The following is a 22,465-nucleotide window of genomic DNA, read 5'->3' as shown; positions in this document are numbered from 1 at the left end:
AAACTAGGGATTAGGTTCAACTTCGCTAGTCTCGACATGCAACCAAAATTAACATGATAGAGATGTGAATGCCACACATTGGATTCACTATTGTTGCAAATATGATTAACAACTTTATTGCAAATGTCTGATAAGGATAAACGAAATAGACCTCCTGACTCATAGCCTTTACCAACAAAGGTTCCATACTTGGATATTACAAATTTATTCGACTCAAAGACAAGCTTGTAGCCATATCTACACAGAAGAGATCCGCTAACAATATTTTTATTGACGGAGGGGACATAATGCACGTTCTTCAGCCGCACGATCTTCCCCGAAGTAAACTTCAGATCGACCGTGCCAACACCACGAACAGAAGCACTTGAACCATTGCCCATCAGCACAGTTGAAGTCCCTGCGGTCTGATAAGACGAAAACATGGAAATATCACCGCATACATGCACATTAGCACCCGTGTCAATCAACCAATCAGGAGAATGACATACTGAAAGAATAGTGGGAAATATACCATACCCATCATCCTTCATGTCAGTGTCTCCAATGACAACATTAGCGGTCTTGCCGCCTTTCCCAGGGTGATGCTTGTCATAGATACTAGGACAACTAGGAGCCCAATGATCAGGATCCCCACACACATGACAGACACATTTCTTCTTGTCATTCTTCTTCTTGAAGTTCGTGTGTTGCACAACCTTGTTCTTCCCATCAAACTTTGCTTTACCATCAAACTTGCCCTTGTTCTTGAACTTGTGGGGCTGGAAGTTCTTCTTCTGTACCAGATTGGTACTAGAGTCTCCCTCAATACCTCGAGCACGTGTGTCCTTTGCTCTCGTCGTTTCTTCCACATCAAGAGTGCCAATGAGATCCGGGACGGAAAACTCTTGTCTCTTATGCTTCAGCAAGGTAGCAAAGTTCCTCCATGAAGGAGGAAGCTTAGTGATGATACCTCCGGCAACAAACTTGTCCGGTAGCATACAACCGTAGTGCTCAAGTTCTCTAGCAAATGACTGTATCTCATGAGCTTGCTCAACCATGGAGCGCTCTTCAGTCATCCTGTAGTTATAGAATTGCTCCATGATGTACAACTCAGTGCCAGCATCCGAGACCCCAAACTTGGCCTCGAGTGCATCCCACATATCTTTTACAATATCAATTGACGCATAAGCAGCAACTATGTTCTCACCAAGAACACTCAAAGAGAGCAGCCTTAAACAGAGTATCCATTTTCTGAAAGGCTTGTGCCTGTTGAGCATCAAGCTCCCCTTCAGGTTTGTCGAGAGTGGCGTCATAGCAACTCATGGTTTGAAACCATAAGACTGCTCTCACGCGCCACCTCTTATAGTGGATACCCTCAAACATAGGAGGTCTCATGGAAGCAGCAAAACCACTTGGGGTAAATTGCCTATAATAAGGTTTTTGGATTGTTGGAAATATGAGCAATTTACCAAATGATTTTATTAACAGAAATACTAGATAAAGCATGACTAATATAGTAGAGATAAAATAAGTCATGCATTCTGACAGAGAGAAGGTAAATAGCTTCTGCATATATGAACCGTAGCTATTTAAGACAAGTACTAGTACGAGAAACTATGACAGGATATCTAACAGAAATAAGAACACATACGGAACAGCAGCAGCAATAGCACTGGACTTAGGATCGGTGTCCTCGCCAGCCATATCGTCGAGGAGGTTGTCGACATAGTCCGGGGCGTCCGTGACGAAGGAATCAGTCAGTAGTCACGCAGAGCGCTCCCCAAAAACCTTATCACCCTTCTCCGCGCGCGTGGATATCCCTCTTATTCTCATTCTCATACAAGTGGGGAAAGAACCTCCCTTATAAGGAGGTCCAACTCCCACTAAACTAGCAATGTGGGACTAAACTTTAGTAGTATCCCTTGCTTTGCACAAATGGGCTAAGTGGGCCTCTAGGATTTATTAGAAATTTCTGAAATAGTTGTTGGGCTGCCCCCAATATAGAATAAATTCCAGCAAACAATTCGCTTTTCATTCGTTTTCTGTGCCATGTGATCTGTGCGCGAAGATTCGTGTGTTTGACCCGTTATTTGTCTCGTTTCTCTTATCGGGCCTGTGTGGTTGAACCGTTATTTGTCTTGTTTCTCTTATCGGGCCCGTGTGGTTGACCCGTTATTTTTCCCATCGCAACCCGTGTGTCTATGTCGGCCTCCTCCTCCCATCCCCTTTGTCATTTCAAACACGCAAACCTGAACAGAGTCAAGCGAGAGAGAGAGAGAGTGAGAGAAAGATAGCCATCGTGATTTGGAGCTCCGCCTCGCCGCTCGATCTAGTGTTTTGGTGGTGACTCGTCCGCGCTCTTCCTCGTGCTGCCCTGCTTCCTCCGCCTCCCTTCTGTTCCTGCCGGCGGGATCTGCGACATCTCTCGGCCCCGCACCGACCCGTCCCCATTTCCGGCGCTAGCGATTTGGTTCGTCGGATTCGGCTTTGCCCCCCTCCCTTTTTGTTATTCCTGTGATCTGTTAGGTAGGGAGTTGGTTTTGTCTGTCAGATCTGATGATTGTATCCATCCCCCACAGCTTTTTTCCATGTAGATTTGTTAGGTTCCGCCATTTCAGGGATGTGTTTGATTGTTCTACTAAGCACGGTAGCTGCGGTAGCTCGGATGTGCGTCAGTTTGATCTGCTTATCTGTAATTGATTGGTTGTTGGAATTCGAGCTGTTCATGTGAGGCTGGCTTGCTTAGTTGTAATAGTCTGATGTATTCAGTCAATTCGAACAGATGCATTCTGTTCCCCGGCCTTTAATCCCTAGACCATTTCTCTTCACTGGTATCGTTTAGTGGGTATGTGGCTTACTCTGTAATTCCTATTTTTGGATTTACAGTGGTTCACAGTGCAACCCCCATTGTTTTTTAGAGTGATTTTCAGTGTATTCATACTGGATTTTCATTGATTTTCACTGTAATCTGTAGTTGATTTCCAGTGTAATTTTCCAGTGGATAGGTAGTATATTTGTAGTGTAAATCCAAAGCAATTTGTAGTGTAATCCCCGGTTATTTTACAGTGTAATTTCAGTGTATTTTGTCAGCGGATTTGCATTGTATTTGCTACTGGAATGACAATGTATATGTCCTAATAGCAGTGTATTTTTGTCGGTGGGGTTGCACTGTATTTGTTAGTAGAATTACAATGTATTTGTCAGGGATGTACAGTGTAATTTGATAGCTGATTTACAGTGTAATTGCCATGGATTTGCACTGTATTCGCTCGTGGAATTACTGTGTAATTCACTTGAATTTTTATAATGGAATTGCGTTTTGGATTTATAGTGTTTTTGTCAGTGAATTTACACTGTAATTGAGTAGCAGAGGAATTGTGACTGTTCTTCTGATGCATCGCTAGTTTGTGTGTTCTTGTGATGCATCTGATTCCAGTGTATTTTGTTAGAGGATTTAGACTGTAATTATATTTGGATTTACACTGTAATCTTCATCGGAATTCCAGTGTATTTTTCTTAGTGGGTGATTACAGTGTATTTACAATGTAACTCAGTTGGTTTCCACTGTAATTCGCAGGGGATTTCTTCACTGTAATTCTCAGTGGGTTATGTAGTGAAATAAAAGAGATGTAGATTGTAAATGCTATCAATGCATTTCTTCTTTATATTTTCGTTATGTTTTATCCCTTCTGCCATTTCATCTCACACTTTTTGTCCTTTTCTTTGTTTTGTACATATTTAGGTTATAGATTGAAGTATGGGGAGACTCGTGAAGGATTTTGGTAAGGGTACTTCTGCTGCTTGTGTTGAAGATTGTGATGATTCAGATGGGGGTCCTTTTGTCCCTAATGATTTTGCGGAGGATGATCCTTTTCAAGCTTCGGAGGTTATATTTCTAATTTGATTTTTTATTCATTTTATTTTCTTTTATTTCTTGTTTGGTAGCTTATTTGTTCCTGTTTTTTAGTTCATTCACTTGTTTCATCTGTTAACTGCAGGAAGGACAAATGGATGATCCTGATTTCGACAAAGCTTTGTATGAGTTCTACGTGTCTCATGTAAGTGTGGTGCTTTAGTTGATGCTTTTGTACCAGTTTCTTCTATTAATGCTTTTTTGTACCGGTTTCATTTTTGTATCAGTTAATGCACATTTGTAGTTAATGGATAATTCCTCTTTTTTATGTTTTTGCAGAAAGTGAATTGCTTAAAACGGAAGATTAGAAATGTTGGAGCTCGCAATGTGGTATTTTATTTTGTTGTTGTTTATATTTCCTTTTTTGCATGCAACTTCTCTATGATAGATATGGATATAAGTTTTAGATAACTCCTTTTGTAATCTTCATCATATCTATTCTTTTGTGGAATGGCTATTAATGGACAAGAACCTAGTTCCATATAGTTCTAGTTGTTGTTGCTAGATGTCTTTCTTTTGTTTATTTTTAGTGTAATTTATCTTGATTTTTTCTTTTGTTTGTGTTTCTTGTTGTGTTGTAGAAGTGCAAGAGGTCTTCTGATTTTCCTGTAGCCAATACATTCACTAGATACTCAAGTTGTTCTCCACTGTTATTGGTGGCTTGTCTCCTAGGCAAGTCCGTGTTCTTCAGAGTTATAGGGCAGATTGCCTTCTCAAATATGTGAGGACAGAGGTACCTCTTAGGTTTGTCAAATGATTAGCGTCCAAATTTGATGTTCTTGCTTCAGAGATTCAGATTAGGAAGAAGTTTATTCTGATTTCCAAATATGTCATCCATGACATCTTAGATCTTCCTGTTGATGGTGAGCCCATTGTGTCTGATGCTGAGGCTGGGCGTGAGTTTATCTTGTCCCATTTCAATGTGACTAGCATCCCACCGGTTTCTTTCTTCTGCAATAAACTCAAATCTGAATAATTGCATGATGTAGACCTTTTCATCTGCTTCATGTGTATTGCCTTGTCCACTTTCTTGTGTCCAAATTCAAGCCTTTCTCCTTGTCCCAAATATCTCCACATTTTCAGAGATTGTAGTTCTGTGATGAACTATGATTTATGTACATTGGTACTCCCTCTGTCCCATAATATAAGAACGTTTTTTACTCTACACTAGTGTAAAAAACACTCTTATATTATGGGACGGAGGGAGTATATGAGAGTCTCCTTGGCAGTAAAGTTTAAGGATACTACGAAGGTTGCTTCTAAGAGATAAGTGGCATTTGGCGGTTGTCACTACGCATTCGCTGTGAGTCTTGTTTTTTTAGAATTATTTGCTTTATTTTTTGCATCCTTTTAATGCTGTTTTTTTGTGTGTAATGATGTTGAACTAGCCTCCCCTTCTTTTTCTGCTAGGTCTCATATCCTGACCATGTGCATTTTGGGCTGAATTCTCTACATGATACCAAGCCTAGGGTACTTGTCTGGAGAGGTAATACAGTTAAGCATTTCTCGGAACTAGATAAGAACAAGTGGATTTATTTCTGGTCATGTCCTCTTCCAGTTTTTTTACTAGTCCCTGATAAAATGGATTTATTTCCGCTTGCAGTGTAATTCTAGGTAGATTTACAGTGAAATTCTAAGTGGATTTACACTGTAATTCTAGGTCGATTTTTACGGTGTAAATCTAGGTAGAATTATAGTGTAATTGTAGGTACATTTACACTGTAATTCCTACTATATTTACACTGCAATTGTAGGTCGATTTTACAGTGTTAGGTCGATTTCACAGTGTAAATATAGGTAAAATTACACTGTAATTTTACCTAGATTTACACTGTAATTGTAGGTCGATTTTACAGATTAATTCTAGATACATTTACACTGTAATTCCTACTATATTTACACTGTGATTCTAGGTCGATTTTGCAGTGTAATTCTAGGTACATTTACACTGTAATTCCTACAATATTTTACACTGTAATTCTAGGTCGATTTCACAGTGTAAATCTAGATAGAATTACAGTGTAATTCCTACTGGATCTACACTGTAATTCCTACCAGATTTTCAGTGTTTTTCTTAGTGTAGTAGATTTTACAGTGGATTCAAACTGGATTTATAGTGTTTTTAGTGGATTTACAGCGGTATTTATAGTGTAAATCTTAGTGTAATTTTAATTGATTTTATAGTGTAATTTTAATGGTTTTTGTCATTTCCATTTTAATTGTGTGTTGTTAGTTTTAGATTAGAGATCAGAAATTTTTGCCTTGTAACGTTGGGTTCTTTTTTGCCTTTCTCGCTGCTTTGCCAGTGTGGGTTGTAAAGAAGGCTAGGGGAGCGGAAAATGCGAGTGGAGGCCGAGCATCAGGCAAGCCGGAATCCAGGCCGCCCGTCCGCGCTTGGGATCCGAGCTGGCCCTGTATTCACGCATGCTGCCTCCCCGTAGAGTCTTTCCAGCGCGTGTATTCCGGGCTGGCGATAGGGACAGAATCTAGCTTCTAGTACATGTCCAACAGTTGTTCTATGGTGGTGATCCCAATGCACCAAACTAGCATGTGCTGCACAACTGACCAAGCTGACGTAATGTCAGTCTGTCACCCTGCTCCAAGTGGCCCTGGCCCCTGGAGGACATTGAGGCCGCGCTTGGATTGGCGTTTCCCAGTGATTTACAGATGTAAAATATACCCTTGTAATAGAATACGGGCGGCCCACTTGGATGATCGTTTTTGCGTTGTAAACTTTACACGTGGTTACAAATTACACTTGAGCATGCACGTGACTACTCCAAAGACTAAATTTTGTTAGAGCATCGCCAGAGATGGAGTAATTATAGTCATAATTAACGTAATTGCATGCCCGATAACAAGGAACTAGGTAATTCGTTCCATCAGGACAAGTAACACGGTATGGTGACCAGAAAATACACCTCCATTAAAATATACATTTTTACATAATACATTATTAGGACCTAGTTAATTTAATCTCACAGGGAACGTACCACTTCTGCAGATAAGTGAAAACAAGTAAACATCTAGTACATACAGGCATGCGCCTGGACAAATCCAAATGTTTACAAAATGTATCTAGGAATTCAGCATCAATCACCAAACATGACCAGTAAGCAACTGCCAAATTCCAAAAGCAGCAACGTACATACAAGCATGGAGAACCTTGCCTTGCAAATTATCCATTGCATAAAGCTTATTTGTTATTCTCCTTGATCTCTTGCGCGACCATGTAATCCTTCTTCATATCTTCAATTATTGCATCATCCGTACTGCCAACAAAGAAAAGCACATGGTGAATATCAGAATATTTACATGAATGTGGTTCTATCAACCCAATGTCATCTACTCAACAATGAAACAAGCAGCTTGCGCACTAGAGAACAAAATGTAGTACAAAAATAACCCAGGCTCTTTCAATCATGATTATCAAAAAGAAAAAGAAATTTTAGCAGCAATAATAGCATCAATACTCTTTTCAAGATTTCTGAAGTGTATTAATCACCAAACATGTTTCAACGAGGTCATAATTATTAGTTTGGATTATAAGGCGAAACCTACAATGGAGTTGGCTCCATAAAATTCCAACAAATGTGCAGACCAGAAAAAGACTGGCCATTTCAAAATCTACATGAATCAGGTTCCTACTGTCAAGAGAGTATCATATGAAACAGCAACAGTTGTCAATAGGACAGCTTCAATAGCCAGAACTGTGTCGTATGAATTACTAAGAATAAAAGTAAGCTCTTGATAACAATGAAAATTTTCAGCCACTAAATAGTATAGGAGGAATTGTTGTATTAAATCACGAAGAACTACAGAGGCATCATTAATAATTTGACAAAAATACATGGTCCATCCACTGGTAGCTTCAGAGCAAACTTGGAACACACCGGCTTCAGTGGGGAATCCACCACTTTGCCCACCGCTTCCAAGCTCAGCAGCGTTGCAAATTTCAGCTTCGACGATACCAAGACTGGAAGATTTGGAGCACTTCATTACCTGTATGGTCCACCTTGCCGCGCTTCGGCAAACTCATCCATGGAGGACAGCCGCTGATGGATTGGGAGGACGAAGATGAGTCAGTGGTAACATATATTTGTTTGCCCATTTACAATATGCCTTGACAGTTCAGTAAACATCATACGATATTTTCTTCGCAAAAAGAACAACATAGCATATTTATGATAGAAAAATAGAAAAGAATATAATTGTTTCAAAACCATAACACGTAATGCATCCTATTTTTTCTCAATGTTGGCACTAAATGGCAGAATCAGTGTCATTTAACCAATTTGCATCTAAAAACAGGATATGAAAAAAAATTGCACGGCAGGGCCTAATATTTCAGTAATTGTCAAGTATAGGATGACTGATTTAATGGAGAAATATGAGATGCCCCTCGATTTTTCCAGATTGATTACAGATCCCAAAATCACCAGCAGCAACTAGAAATCAGACACAAATAATAATGATGCCAACAAATCCTATAACTGAATACCAACCAAAACAAAAATCTCCAGCTCTCACCACGGGATTTCCATACTGAAAATCAATCTATACACAACAATAGTAGCTTTCTTCACACTGAAACTAGACGTGATGGTCCGTTCTGGCTAAGAAATTTGTATCTCAAACAGGCGCATCTTCTTATCCGAGAAATCAAACGACTTAAAATGGTACATGAGAGATTTTTAGATCCGTAATTACCTCATGGTTCAGCCGCTGGTGGCTTCTGAGAAAACCTAAGCCGGCGTCCCCGCACAGAGGGTGCCCTCGCCGCCGCGGCCCAGCTGGGTATCGGCGATGCTCATGAAATCCCGCGACTCCACGGGAAATGCATCAGGGATCGGCTCTAACGTCTGAAACATGGATCCTGCAGAAAGGTTCGTGGTGAGGCAAATGAACTCAAATCCAAAGAATAAGATGCGAATCTAAACACGGCCATGACCTCCGGGCCATAAGAAGAGAAGATGCACCCGTGGCATCTCAAGATCAAAGGAGCACATCTCGTCGGAGAGCAAACCCTGGCGCCGTCGAGGTTGGGGAAAAGAGACCCAACGGAAGAGCCGGCGTGTGGCGAAGAATTTCCCACGACCACGGGGTACATGGGTAGGGCCAAGGGGCAGGGAGATGCTCGCCGGAGAGAAACCAGTGCCGCCGTCGGGTTTGAGGGAGAGAGACAGAGACGGAGAGGCAGAGCAGGTGTGCGGCGACGGCTTGTTCACGAGTTAGGGATAAAGGTCACGGACATGGGCCAGCCTTTCTAGTGCATGACATGTCGTCTTTCCAGGCGCGCGAACAAGTAAAGGAAATGGGCCGAACAGAATACGCATGTGTAGTAGATAGGCGTACACGGACCGTATTCCCTCCACTAGCCCTGCCACAGCACTGCCACGAACTGACGGGTTCCGAATCCCCAGGCCCAAGCAGACGCGCAGGATAGCGGCCTGCCTGTAGCGCGGCCACCAAAAGCCCGCACTCGCTAGGGGAGCTGTTTCTCACAAAAGGAATCACCCCTTTTTCATGCAGATGTTGAGAAGGTGAGGGGAGCTGTTTCTCACAGGAGGTAGAAGTGCTATGTTCTTCAGCTTGGTATTTTTGGGTCTTCAACTGGGGATCCGATTAGTTTATTTTCAGGGTCTCTTTTTGATTCTCGCGGACCAGTTTAAAGGAAGAGAGTGGGGACAAGGACAGCGACATTCAGAGGACAGGAGAGAAGCGGAGGACAGATGACAGTTGTCAAATTTTGGATGGCTGAAAATATGACTGAAAGCCAATTGAATTTCAGTCGGATGTAATAGAGAGTCCCTATATATATATATATATATATATATATATATATATATATATATCCGTTCCCTCTTGTTGGAAAGAATAAGAAAATAGAAGCTGACCCTGGCAGAATAAAACCCAACATACAAAGTAAAAAAAAATGTCTTTTCCAGCCCATCGCTCAAAGCCTGCCCCAACACATAAAAAAACAGAACAAAAACGCAGCCCATCCAATTCGTCCCCTACGTGGGCTCGTTTACAAGTCAATAGAACCGCACACATCATAAAGCAACAAAAAAAATCTAATGATAAAGAGATTCGACTGAGACTTCATAAAAACTAGTAGAATGGCCGTGCGTTGCCACGGGTCATGGAACTCTTTTTTGCCCATTGCATATATAAACATAATGCAAGCCAATTTTGTATGTATATAAATGATAGCCCGTAACAATCAATCAAAAAGTAATTAAAATTCACTTCACTTGCGATGTAAAATAATATAGAAAATCTAACTCAACGATATGTACATAGAGCAAAGAAATGATCCAACTAATATCTCTTACAAACTAAGATTTACTTGATGCACTCCGTACAATGTTAGAATTGCTGTCTTTTGCTTAATTTGCATGGTACAATGTAAGTTGCATCTTGTTAATATAATAGAATGTCCGTGCGTTAGAGTTATATAAAGATAATGCATGTTAAATTTCACACGTACAGACAACATAACACGAACACAATTAATTAATAATTGAAGTCCACTTCACTTGCAATGTAAATTGATAACAAAAAGAAAAATAACGACATGTCCGTGGAACAAATTGAGCGATGTTCCAACTAAACATCTATTACAAAATTATTAAGATCTACTTGATGTGCTTAAGAAATTCTTGCACGATATCAGAAAAGCTGCCTTTAGCTTCATTCTCACGATCTTTTAGCAAGTATTATAAAAAGTGTTTCCTCAACTCATACACATCCTGCACAAACAATATATATAGTTAGTATGAATATTTCATGTTGAAGGTCTTAAAACGTGTAACAGACAATACTCACCACGCAAACTAGTTTGACCAGTTCTTTACCGTTTCACCAAAGTATAAAATGAAAAACAAAATAGCCAGAGACATCCCTGCAATTTTTTAAATTAATAATATAAAAAATATAGTTATAAAAAAATAAATGTTTTATTATGAATTCATTATCCGTCGGTGCTCGTTGGAATACCAAATGGAAATAAACGTTGCCATTTAGATATATCAGAATTCCAACCGGGCTGCTTTATTTCGAGTGCTTCTTTGAATTCCCTCGCAAAACTTTTTATTTTCACTACATGCCTCACACTTTTATCCTCTGATGACTGTGATGTACGAATAAGGTCCATAATATATACACGACGTGCCTCTTTGTCGATGATAAGATGTATCGACCGATGAATGCATACGGAAGATAAATTTACAAGTGTAGCTATTAGAAACAACAATAGACAAAATACCTTACTTACTGTGTTGCACGATGAGATGTTGTTGTCCATCCAAGGCCAGCTCTCAAATATTGTTCCCAACATGTGAATACTTTTCTTCTCGCGGGACTTTTGACCTCGTGTTGACTCTAGCATCATGGACTAAGTAAAAAAAGAAATATTGTTTCAACATGTTGATACTAACGTCACGCAGAATGAAGAGTTATGATAACTTTCATAAAATCTTAGATCCATGTAATGTATAGGAGGGTCTTAGAACAATACTCCCTCGTCACATGCCAGTATACGCACGGCGGTGTTGAAGCAATCATTGTCCATAGGCTGCTCCATGTTAAGTATGCCTTGAAGTTTCTTAAGACTTAAGCCCATTGAACGGGTTTTCGCCCTCCGGACACATTCCTTCCTAAAAATTGGATAGTAAGAATAATAATAATGTATATGCGCACATTAAATATTGATAGATGATACTTACTCCAAACACATGGCATCATCGATCGACATGATATAGTTGCAGAGCCGGCACGTTGATCTGTGGGTATGATGGGGATTGGGGCATGGCATTTGTCTTTGACTCCATCTGGAGGCCCCAGCCAAGCTGAGTCTGGGCCACACACCGGTCTGGCGCACTCTCAGAGGCCGCCGCCACGGTCTTCACCGATCCATCTTCAGAGCAGGTACTGGCGCATCAACCTTTTCAGGCCTGTCTTCGACGCCACCATGGCACCAGACAACGCCACCTCCCTACATGTGTCCAACATCACACATCCGTCGCCTAGACCCTGCTTCGCCATGCCGTCGAGTCTCCACATCGTCGATGTGTGACATGAAACGCCGCTCGATTGCTAAAACCGTCCACTGGTCCCTCGAGCCAATGCACACCTATAACGCCCCGAGACCGACGCTCCAGAAGACTTCCAGTTTTTCTGAGCTTCGTCATGTGATTTGTTTTTTCTTGTTGCATTCATCATTGCATCATGTGCATTGCATCATGTCATCTTGCACCCTTTTTTTAAAACTTAACTAAATAGATGGCATGGATCTTTGATCCATTTAAATTTAGGGATTTCACATGATGAAATTCTCTTTATAACATATAAAAGTCTCCTACTATTATTAGGGAGCTATATTATAATTATTCCATTAATTTGGAATCACCAAAACATACTTGCAATTTAATTCCCATGCCCATTCTATCTCAAGTTCTTCCTCAAACTTTCCCAACAATTCTTGTTACTTCTTGTCGAGGCTCCTCTAAAATCTCAGCCCATTTAGAGTCCTTTTGAATGGGTTTCAAAATTCAAGCATGTTGAATTAAATTCAACATGTGCGAATCTATTTTCTCCAAAAAATCCTCTTGCCATTTTATTTAAATTCCTCACATTTTTGTGAGTCCAGAAAAATAACCCCCATGCCCAAAATCCTTCCCCAACCCTCTCTTTCTTTTCCTCTTTCTAATTTCTTTTCTGTTAAATATTTAAGTTTTTAAAGAGAGAGAGAGAAGAGGTCCAGCGAGGCCCATCCAGCCAGCAGGCCTCGGGCCACTTCCCCCTCCCTGGGCCGGCCTCCAAGGCCCAGTTTCTCCCCAGCTCTAACCCTAGGCGCAGCCGTTCCTCTGCTCGATCCCGCTCCCTCTCGTCCTCCCGCAACCGCCGCCACCCATGCACACACGCAGTCTCATCCCCATCGCCATCCGCTCAACCCCTCTTCCCTCTCGATCTCCCATGCCCGCAACCCCTGCGGCCGCGCCCGCTCTCCCTCCAGCCCTCTCACCTCGCGCAGCAGCAGCAGCACAGATTGACAAGCCCTGTCGCCTCCCGGCGCTCCAGCCCCGCCGCAAGCCCCTGCACCACGTCGCTGGACTGCCGCCAGCCGTTCGCCTGCTTCCCCGGCACCCGCGTCCGACCTCTCCGGTCGCCTCCTCCGCGCCTCCAGTGTGCCATGGCCTCTTCTACCTCAGCGCCACCCATGGCTGCCTCGCTGGCAAGCCCCGCCGCCGCTCCAACCGGCGAGTCCAGGCCGCCAAGCTCGCCTCCGCCTCCCCTCCTGCTGATACTCAGCTCCCTCTGACGCCTTGCCTCGCCTCCTACATCCCGTGTGCCCCGCTGGGCGTGTAGGTTCCCATGTCCAGCGCCTCTTGCTCGCTCCGCCACGGCCTCCTCGACGTGGTTGAGCACGACCACGACCCTCTCCATGTGCCACTGAGGTCTCGCCTCCTCCCTGTCGCATCGCGCGCCCGAAGTCCAGGACCTCCTCCGCTTGCTGTTGCCATTGCTGTCAAGTTAGACGACTACCGAACAAGGATTATCGCCAAGTTCCATTGTTGAAGATTTCGTCAAGTTCCCCTGGTTTCGGCAAACACCACCCCACAAGTGCCAAGTACCACGATGGTCCTCGAAGAGTTCGGATTTGACAAGTCCGATGGCGCGCTTGTACAACTACATTGTCGAGACCGAGACCGGCAAGACCGACTACACAAAACCGCCAAGTGCCTCGACACCGCATAAATTTCTTCTTGAACGTGTATGACTACGTGGATTCGTCAAGACCCTCGTGTATGACTACACCCATGATGCGTCTAGTACCTCTACCGATGACCCAAACACTATGACTAAGTGTACCACTACCGTCGCAAGAATCGAGACGGCAAGTCCGAAGATGCAAGTACCACTCCGAACCATGTACGACTACCGTCGCCGAAGACCCATGTACGCCTATCGTCGCCCCGAAGTCGTTGGATTCCACAAGTACCTCTTTGAAACGACCGAGTACCACTACCATCAACCCTCTAAGATCCCGTGGACATCAAGTTCCTCGTTGTAACCCCGAACACCTACGGAGTGTGTAAAACTACCGTCGCGAGAACAACTACTTCCTCTACTTTGCGCCGAACTTGTTCCGCCCGAAACGCATGCTTCGAAGGTATACCACCGAGACAACACCCGTGGACGAATGCTTGAGATGTATGAGTTGAACCGTGTGTTGCTCCTTGTCCGAGTTGTTCGTTGCACGAAGCCCCTCTTTTGCCTTGCCACCATCATGCGGGACACCCGGTAGTCGGGAGCACCCCACCATCCTTGCATCACATGCTCCCGCCACACTTCCTTTGCACCGGTATCTCCATGAGCTACCGGAACCGACATGTTGCCGTGGCATCATTTTTAGATTCGTTGTCGTGGCACCCCTTTCGTTTCCACCACGATGACAAATGCTTTATATCATGCTCTTATCAACATTTTTATAAAATTGCTTAAAACTTGCACATGTCATCCGCATCATGATAACAACATCAAGAATGTTTAAATTGTTGTTTGCATTAATTTTCTAAATGCATATGGGGATTTACCGGATTTGTTGTTTGTTATATGCAGCCCCATTTAAATTGTTTAGATGGTTTAGTTTTGTTATGCTTCACCTCTTGCCATGTTAACCAACATTTAATATTGTTGAGTACCTAACCGGGCGTGAACTAAATAATTGATTTGGTATTCCGTCAATATGCATATTGGGCTCCACTTAACTTGTAGTTTTGTTTGTGCACTTTGCCATGCCATGCATATTTAAACCGGACATGCATCATACTTGATTGTGCATCATGGCATGTTTATGTGATGGTTGTTTACTATGTTGCTTGCTTCTTTCCGGGTTGCTTCTCTCGTTAGCTTCGGTTTCGTTCCGGAGTTGTGAGGATCCGTTCGACTACGTCCGTTTGTCTTCTTCATGGACTCGTTCTTCTTCCTTGCGGGATCTCAGGCAAGATGACCATACCCTTGAAATCACTTCTATCTTTGCTTGCTAGTTGCTCGTTCTATTGCTATGCTGCGTTACCTACCACTTGCTATATCATGCCTCCCATATTGCCATGTCAAGCCTCTAACCAACCTTTTCTAGCAAACCGTTGTTTGGCTATGTTACCGCTTTTGCTCAGCCCCTCTTATAGCGTTGCTAGTTGCAGGTGAAGATGAAGTTTGTTCCATGTTGGAACATGGATATGTTTGGGATATCACAATATCTTTCTTATTTAATTAATGCATCTATATACTTGGTAAAGGGTGGAAGGCTCGGCCTTATGCCTGGTGTTTTGTTGCACTCTTGCCGCCCTAGTTTCCGTCATACTGGTGTTATGTTCCTTGATTTCGCGTTCTTACACGGTTGGGTGTTATGGGGACCCCTTGACAGTTTGCTTTGAATAAAACTCCTCCAGCAAGGCCCAACCTTGGTTGTACCATTTGCCTAACAACCTATCACCTTCCCTTGGGTTCTGCAGACTCAAGGATCATCTTTATTTTAACCCCCCGAGCCAGTGCTTGTCTAAGTGTTGGTCCGAACCTGTCAGCCGCCGGTGGCCTCCAAGGGTAACTCTGGGCTGGCCTACCGGAAGTCTGGACAATCCGGTGTTGCCCTGAGAACGAGATATGTGCAGCTCCTATCGGGATGCCGGCACATCGGGTGGCTTTGCTGGTCTTGTTTTACCATTGTTGAAATGTCTTGTAACCGGGATTCCGAGTCTGATCGGGTCTTCCTGAGAGAAGGAATATCCTTCATTGACCGTGAGAGCTTGTGATGGGCTAAGTTGGGACACCCCTGCAGGGTTTTGAACTTTCGAAAGTCATGCCCGCGGTTATGGGCAGATGGGAATTTGTTAATGTCCGGTTGTAGAGAACTTGACACATAACTTAATTAAAATGAATCAACCGCGTGTGTAACCGTGATGGTCTCTTCTCGGCGGAGTCCGAGAAGTGAACACAGTTCTGGTGTTATGCTTGTGCGTAAGTAGCTTTCAGGATCACTTCTTGATCACTTCTAGTTCACGACCGTTGCATTGCTTCTCTTCTCGCTCTTATTTGCGTATGTTAGCTACCATATATGCTAGTGCTTGCTGCAGCTCCACCTCACTACCCCTTTCCTACCCATAAGCTTAAATAGTCTTGATCTCGCGGGTGTGAGATTGCTGAGTCCCTGTGGCTCACAGATACTTCCAAACACTTGCAGGTGCCGATGATACCAATGCAGGTGACACAACCGAGCTCAAGTGGGAGCTTGATGAAGATCTTATTCGTTGTGTTGTTTTCGTTTCCTGTTGATCAGTAGTGGAGCCCAGTTGGGGCGATCGGGGATCTAGCATTTGGGGTTGTCTTCTTTTATTTTGGTTCTATAGTCGGACCTTGATTGTATTCTGGATGTTGTATGTTTAACTTGTATTGTGTGAAGTGGCGATTGTAAGCCAACTCTTTATCCCCTTCTTATTCAATACATGGGATGTGTAAAGATTACCCCTCTTGCGACATGCCTATCATGCGGTTATGCCTCTAAGTCGTGCCCCGACATGTGGGAGATATAGCCGCATCGTGGGTGTTACAGCACCTCCAAGAATGGCGCTCCCAAGGGGGGAATGACACGCCCAAGGGGGTGGAACACCTGAGTGTCGCCATCATCTTATCGACTGATCAAGGGTTTCCCTCGGAGATAGCGGAAGGAGATGGGAGCTTCACCTCGATGATGCCTCCAAGAAGGAAACCGCCAAGGGTGTCACAATCACCGGCTCTGGCTTGTGCATATGAGGTGACATTGTCTATTTTTGTAACCTTAAATCACTCGTCTTCCTGTTATTCCTCCACCCACTTCTTCTGCCTTATGCAAGCTCGTAACAACTGTTTATGACGCATCCGCTTGTAGTTAATCCCCATTTCACCTCCATTCACACACACCAACCTCGGCTAAACATTATCCTTCCACCAGCTATGGTATAGTCTATAAGCTTAAAAACTAAAACAAAATCTAGACATTTACATGGGCTAAGATAACCTCTTGAACATCGTCCTATATCGTTTGCTCCACCGCTCTGGCGTGCACAAACCAATGACGCTACTATGTACTCCAGCCTCTATAGGGTGGCCCAGAGGTTGTCTGAAAAAAGAACCAAAAAGAAAGAAAAATGAGTCTACGTGATAAACTTTTTGATCCACTGCTACGTTATTGTTTCAACTGTGCGAAGGTCACGTAACAGCGTGGCTCATTGTGTCGCTCAGCTAGGGCACCACACTATGCGAACTGCCGTGTGACTTAGATCAGGTCCAAATGAGATTGATTTGCTATGCATGAACGACTGTATTCCCTTGGATTGAACAATGAAATCTCTTTTTCTTGCAAAAAGAAAAAGATTAGACATGGGCACTATGCCGTTGGTTCTGCTACTTAATCTTGCATGTATTGTGACAATTTCCTTAGAAAGCATGTAAATTGGAATGATATGAGTACGAAAGGATGTATGTCAGACTTCGCATCCATAAATCGCCAAACGACTTTTTTGCACACACACAATCATATTTTCCCCTCTCTCTATTTCTCAAATCCATGATGTGAGTGTGTTTGTACAACACATGTGTAGTCACTGATGTATTGTCGCCGGTAGTGGACTCATGACACGCCTCACCGCCTTAAATTCTTGCCGCCGGATTTAGTACACATGCAATAGTCCCTGACTTGCCTAATGTGCATGTGGCCTATCAAGAAGATGAATTACATATGGTTTTCATTTTCAATACGGCAAGTTTTAGAAAAAATCCAAAATTAGCTATGAAGGATTTGTATTAGTGATGACCATAAACCCAAGCTTGCCTAAAGGTATATTGTGTTGTCTTCACCGTGGAAATAAACCAAACTCGTGTGTTGTACATATGTATGCCTCCATAAACCATTTATTGCGGGAAATCCAAGTTGCCTATCAAAAAATGTATTAGTGTTGGTTCTCTACTAATGTAGAACAAGTCGTTTTCAGTTTCACGCCTTAGGTATCAACATAGCGCGGGCCTACTTCCGATCCAGGCAAAGGCTTAACAATGAACACATATACTTCCTCCGTTCCTAAATATAAGTCTTTGTAGTGATTTCACTATGGACTACATACAAAGTAAAATGAGTAAATCTACACTCAAAAATGCATCTACATATATTTGTATGTGGTCCATAGAAAAATCTCTACAAAGACTTATATTTAGGAACGGAGGGAGTACTATACATGTACATCCATCCCAACTTAGAAGCACCATGGCACACAATTTCTTCCATCTACACTGCTAGTGCATCTATCTGAATATTCTCACACAAAGTCAATCATATGCAGTAACACACGAAGATGGGATAGTGCACCATGGGTTGCAGCAGGCGAGAGTTTCTTGGGAACGTTCCGGCAGTTCCGGCAAGGGGTGCACGAAGGGTTGCCAAGAATATCCCACGGGCGATGGCGGTTCAAGGAAGTAGGCCTTGCCAGCATGTGATGTACATGCAGTCGGCAGTCCCACGGCTCAAGCGTATCTGCCAGCATGCATTCATGCATTACCTCTGAAGTATCTTGCAAGGCCAAACATTCATTCAACAAACAAACCATACAAACCATCTAAACGACAAGTTACCAGCTTCAAAGAATTTCCGACAAAAATCAAGACGATGAACAATGGGTGACTTCAGTTCCAAAACACTTTTGACAGTCAGAGTTCCTTCAGTCGCCAATGATCCTTATAATCAGCAGAGGACTAACTGCACAAGTACATATTTTGATACAGTAGAACGCAAACATCTCATTCAACAAAATATGGACAAAATTTTATAGAACAAAGAGAAGGGAACAGTGCAGTTGGCAGAATTCAGCAGGAATAGGACAATTTGAAATGCACCTGAGTGTTTCTGGCATTCTTCATTTGATTTGTTCACACTTTGATGGCACCTAATAGCATACATACCTGAACTCTGATGAAACACCAGTCCTCGGTTAGGTGTTCTTGATTAAATCTGATCAATAGCCTTAAGCTGAGTTTAGATTCATTGTGTTTCATATAGAGTATTATCATAGCGAGAGTTTGACATACCACCTTCCTTGAAGGAATCTAAACTAACTATGTCACAGAAATGCTCGCAGAATGAAGTGAGATAATCACAATTGAAAAATACCACAAGAATTAGCTTGTACTAAGTGCTTATGTAGCCATCGAGGAATATATCACCATCGATTCACCATATAGAATTAGTCATTGTCGCCATCACCAAAATAGTAGTTGCAGAAGTCGGTCGAAACTCATGTGATGAAGCCATACTAATTTGAATGTACATGTCGATTGCATGAAAGTAAATTCATTAGCTTGTCATATGGAAAATAATAAAATATACAATGAAATGAAATTGTGCCCCTAACTGCCCATATGATATGGACTGCATCAATGTACAATATAATGCTTGAATAGACAAGTGATAATTCTCTAGAAAAGGACAACTGAAATAGTACTAATAATCAGTTTAAGACAGACATGCATAAAGATAGAAGAATCAACCTATTAAACATGGTCCGGAGTAAAAAGACGAGGGGAAGAAACATGGTCCAAGTAACCTTTATGTACAGAATATCCACGTACGAAGCACATTCGAATCGACAGTTCAAGAAGCTACAGTTTCACCAATAATATTATCACATTGCTTTTCTCTACATAATTAATCTATTAATATGATAAAATGCTAACTGCAGCTATTTCTTACAATAAACTCTAACAACAAATTCTCTATGATTGCAAACATTATTGAAATTGCAGTGGCTAAACTAAGTGTGATGCATTTTTCTTATTTCTTGCTGGTAGCTACCAAGTACATGAAGAAAGAGGAAAGTACAAAGGACTTCCCCTTTGGCAATCCAATCAGGAGAAAGTAAGAGCTGGCCTTGTTTGCTGCATGCGTTTGCAAATCAGGGAGATGCAAATCACCATGTTAATCACAACTGACCGAGAAGCACGCACCTGCGATGACGACCGAGAGATGGATGGAGTCGATGCTGGCGGCAAGATCCTCGACAACAGTTGTGCAGTTGAAGCCTGACAATCTTCATGGCCTCCAAGGCTAGGCCCAGATCTCCGTCACCATTGCTACTGCTACAAGACACCCGACCCTCCAACGCGTCCACCTCAGAGCGCTCCCCTCCCCACCCGAATGCCTTGCCTCCCAGCGCCCTCCTCCATCTCTCCGGCATGGCACTGCACCTCTCGACCTCCTTCTACGACGACCTTGTGTGAGGAGGCGGTGAGGGGGAAGGTAGGAAATAGAAGAGAAGACAATAAAGATTCGGAGATTGGACGAGAAGAAAAGATTAATTAATTTAGATTTGATCTTTAGAGATTGATCATAATTGATTCTTTGATGTATGGAAATATTAATTAATATGATTGAGCGATTTATGGTAAGGTTAATTAATTTATATTTGATCTTTAAAGATTGACCATGATTGATTCTTTCACATAAAGATATTACTAAATAATAACTTGCGCCAGCATGGAAAATTCTGATCCGTTCATATTTTTTTCGTTGTGTGGGAGATGATGCAAAAATAAACCGGTGGGACGGTGAGAGAGGAGACGAAAAAAATCGACGAAAATAAACCGTGGATACTATTCACCAACTGCTCCATTAGAAGTAGAGATTCGATCGACTGAGTTTTAGCGCAATTGTTTTTCATTATACCCTATTTCTTTTTCTTAAAAGAATTAACTAGTCAATTATCTCGAAAGTCATGAACGATTCAAACATTTTGTTCACAAGAGACTCCTAATCGATTCGGGTGTGTCTAGGGCACATCTAGATATGTTCTAGTCATTGCACATCTAAGTGGGTAAATCAAGCATAAAGAGGAAAAAAAATATCCGCATGAATCTCAATGTATGATCAATGACATAGGATTTAGATGTGTAATACTTATGACGCACATAGGATCTAGATGTACTTTAGTAAAACTGAATCGATTCCTAACAAAAAAAAAGGACGACAAAAGTTAGTCGTAAGCAAAGATCCAAATCTACGTAGTTGATTATATTTACACACGGGTGCATGTTGGCGTGAGCAGTCAGCACACGGTGACGCCGGCCACCACGCCAGCGAGGGTCGTCAGCTCGTGATCGTCGACGAAGTAGCGCTCCCGTATCTTCATGAACGCCTGGCACGTGAGCAGGCTATCGGAACCGGCCTGGTGCGCCTCACCGACGGCCCGCCTCACGTCCAGTTTCCCGGCCACGCGGTCCAGCCCGCCGCGGAGGTCGACGTCGCCAGGGCAGCGACGCGCCATCTCTTTAACGTCGTACAGCCTCTTGCGGACCATGGCCTTCACGACGCTCTCGAACTGCGCCGGCGTGACGGGCAGCTTGTACCCGCGGCCTAGCATCAGCTTGACGAGGTACGCCAGGTCGTAGGTGCCGCTGAACGTGATCACCCCGGCATCGCCAAGGCCACCGCGCAGCAGCTTGCGCAGCCGCGGGCCCAACGCCGCCCCGTCGATTCCCTCCCGGCGTGTCCGGTCGAAGTCCACGCCCTTGACCCGCAGCAGCTCAATTGATTCGGGTGCATAGCGGTGGCGCCGGACGTCGAATTCGCGAAAGTTGAACTCCCACACGTACTGCACGGCGCCGCCGGTGCCAAGGTCCGGGAGCCGGCCCGCCGCGTCGAACAGAGTGAGGCCTAGTTGGATCAGGTGCAGCCCGTCGACGTTCGCCTTGAGCAGGGCGTACTTCTTCTCCTCCGTGAGTGCGTACGCCGGCACCTTGGGCCGGTACACCGTCCCCGGGAATTCCGTGTCGACTGCGGCGTACCGGAAGCGTGGCAGGAGCGACTCGATTAGCTCCACCTCGTCCTGCAGATTGTGCGCCCACACTGGCCGCACCACCACGTTACCCGGCAGCGACATCAATGCCGGCAACATCCACCGCCCGTTCGCCACCAGCGCCGGTATGGTTGTCGAGACCTCCGGCAAGAAGGCGAAGGGCGTCGCCAGTGACCCAATCATCACGGGTGCCGATTCTTTCCCGCCAACAACGTCGAGGGTCATCGCCCGCGGTGAGTTCGGGATGAAGCACATCTTTACCGGAGCGCGCGTACGTCGTGGAGCGCCGACTTCTCGGTTTGGTCGTTGGGTTCCGGAGATATTTTTGGAGGGGTGAGTATCATGTATGTATACGCCTTGCCGCGTGACGTGACGGCACGGTAAGACTCGAGGGGGTTGCAATTTAAAGCTGCGTACATATCTTGATTTGCGTCGGCGTCGTTCGACGTGTTTGTGTCGGCGTCGTTGATCATGTGTAAGTACAGTTGGGTATTTCGCCCAATTCTGTGAGTGTCGTGTTCTCCTCATGGATTAGACGACGACTACTATGTTCGACTAAAGCTAGGTGACAGAATGCAGATGATAATTACAAGGAAATAAACCTAAACTAAACAAGGTTGTTCCCGAAGATCTTTCACAAAGAAAATGCAAATAGCACATGGATATTAAGATTTTCTTCGCTTACTTTTTG

General features: G+C 43.5%; 1 protein-coding gene and 2 long non-coding RNA genes across 4 annotated transcripts; 1 reads left to right on the top strand and 2 right to left on the bottom strand.

Moving 5' to 3' along the window:
• The first annotated feature begins 2,221 nt into the window (after positions 1-2,221).
• LOC123188676 (uncharacterized) lies at positions 2,222-6,613 on the top strand. Of its 2 annotated transcripts, none has more exons than XR_006495056.1 (6): positions 2,222-2,449; positions 3,722-3,865; positions 3,978-4,037; positions 4,172-5,195; positions 5,303-5,378; positions 6,199-6,613. It is a non-coding gene; the product is annotated as an uncharacterized lncRNA (long non-coding RNA). The 2 variants fall into 2 exon arrangements; XR_006495055.1 differs by having other exon boundaries at positions 4,474-5,195; positions 6,199-6,612.
• A 184-nt stretch (positions 6,614-6,797) lies between these two features.
• LOC123188675 (uncharacterized) lies at positions 6,798-9,157 on the bottom strand. Its single transcript, XR_006495054.1, has 3 exons — positions 8,603-9,157; positions 7,895-7,947; positions 6,798-7,164 (listed from the first exon to the last, which is right to left on the bottom strand). It is a non-coding gene; the product is annotated as an uncharacterized lncRNA (long non-coding RNA).
• Positions 9,158-20,834: 11,677 nt separating this feature from the next.
• On the bottom strand, positions 20,835-22,160 carry LOC123188673 (probable CCR4-associated factor 1 homolog 11). The gene has a single exon (XM_044600884.1). The coding sequence runs from the start codon at positions 22,027-22,029 to the stop codon at positions 21,025-21,027; it is 1,005 nt and encodes a 334-aa protein (XP_044456819.1). The 5' UTR covers positions 22,030-22,160; the 3' UTR covers positions 20,835-21,024.
• Positions 22,161-22,465: the final 305 nt, after the last annotated feature.

The sequence above is a fragment of the Triticum aestivum genome, chromosome 2A (genome assembly GCF_018294505.1).
Source record: "Triticum aestivum cultivar Chinese Spring chromosome 2A, IWGSC CS RefSeq v2.1, whole genome shotgun sequence".
Classification (NCBI taxonomy): Eukaryota; Viridiplantae; Streptophyta; class Magnoliopsida; order Poales; family Poaceae; genus Triticum; species Triticum aestivum.
The sequence above is the reverse complement of the archived record's forward strand: the minus strand, read 5'-3'. Positions and strand labels throughout refer to the sequence as shown.

Excerpts from the sequence above, each read along its gene's own strand:
- LOC123188673 (XM_044600884.1), bottom strand. The coding sequence starts at position 22,029 with ATGTGCTTCATCCCGAACTCACCGCGGGCGATGACCCTCGACGTTGTT.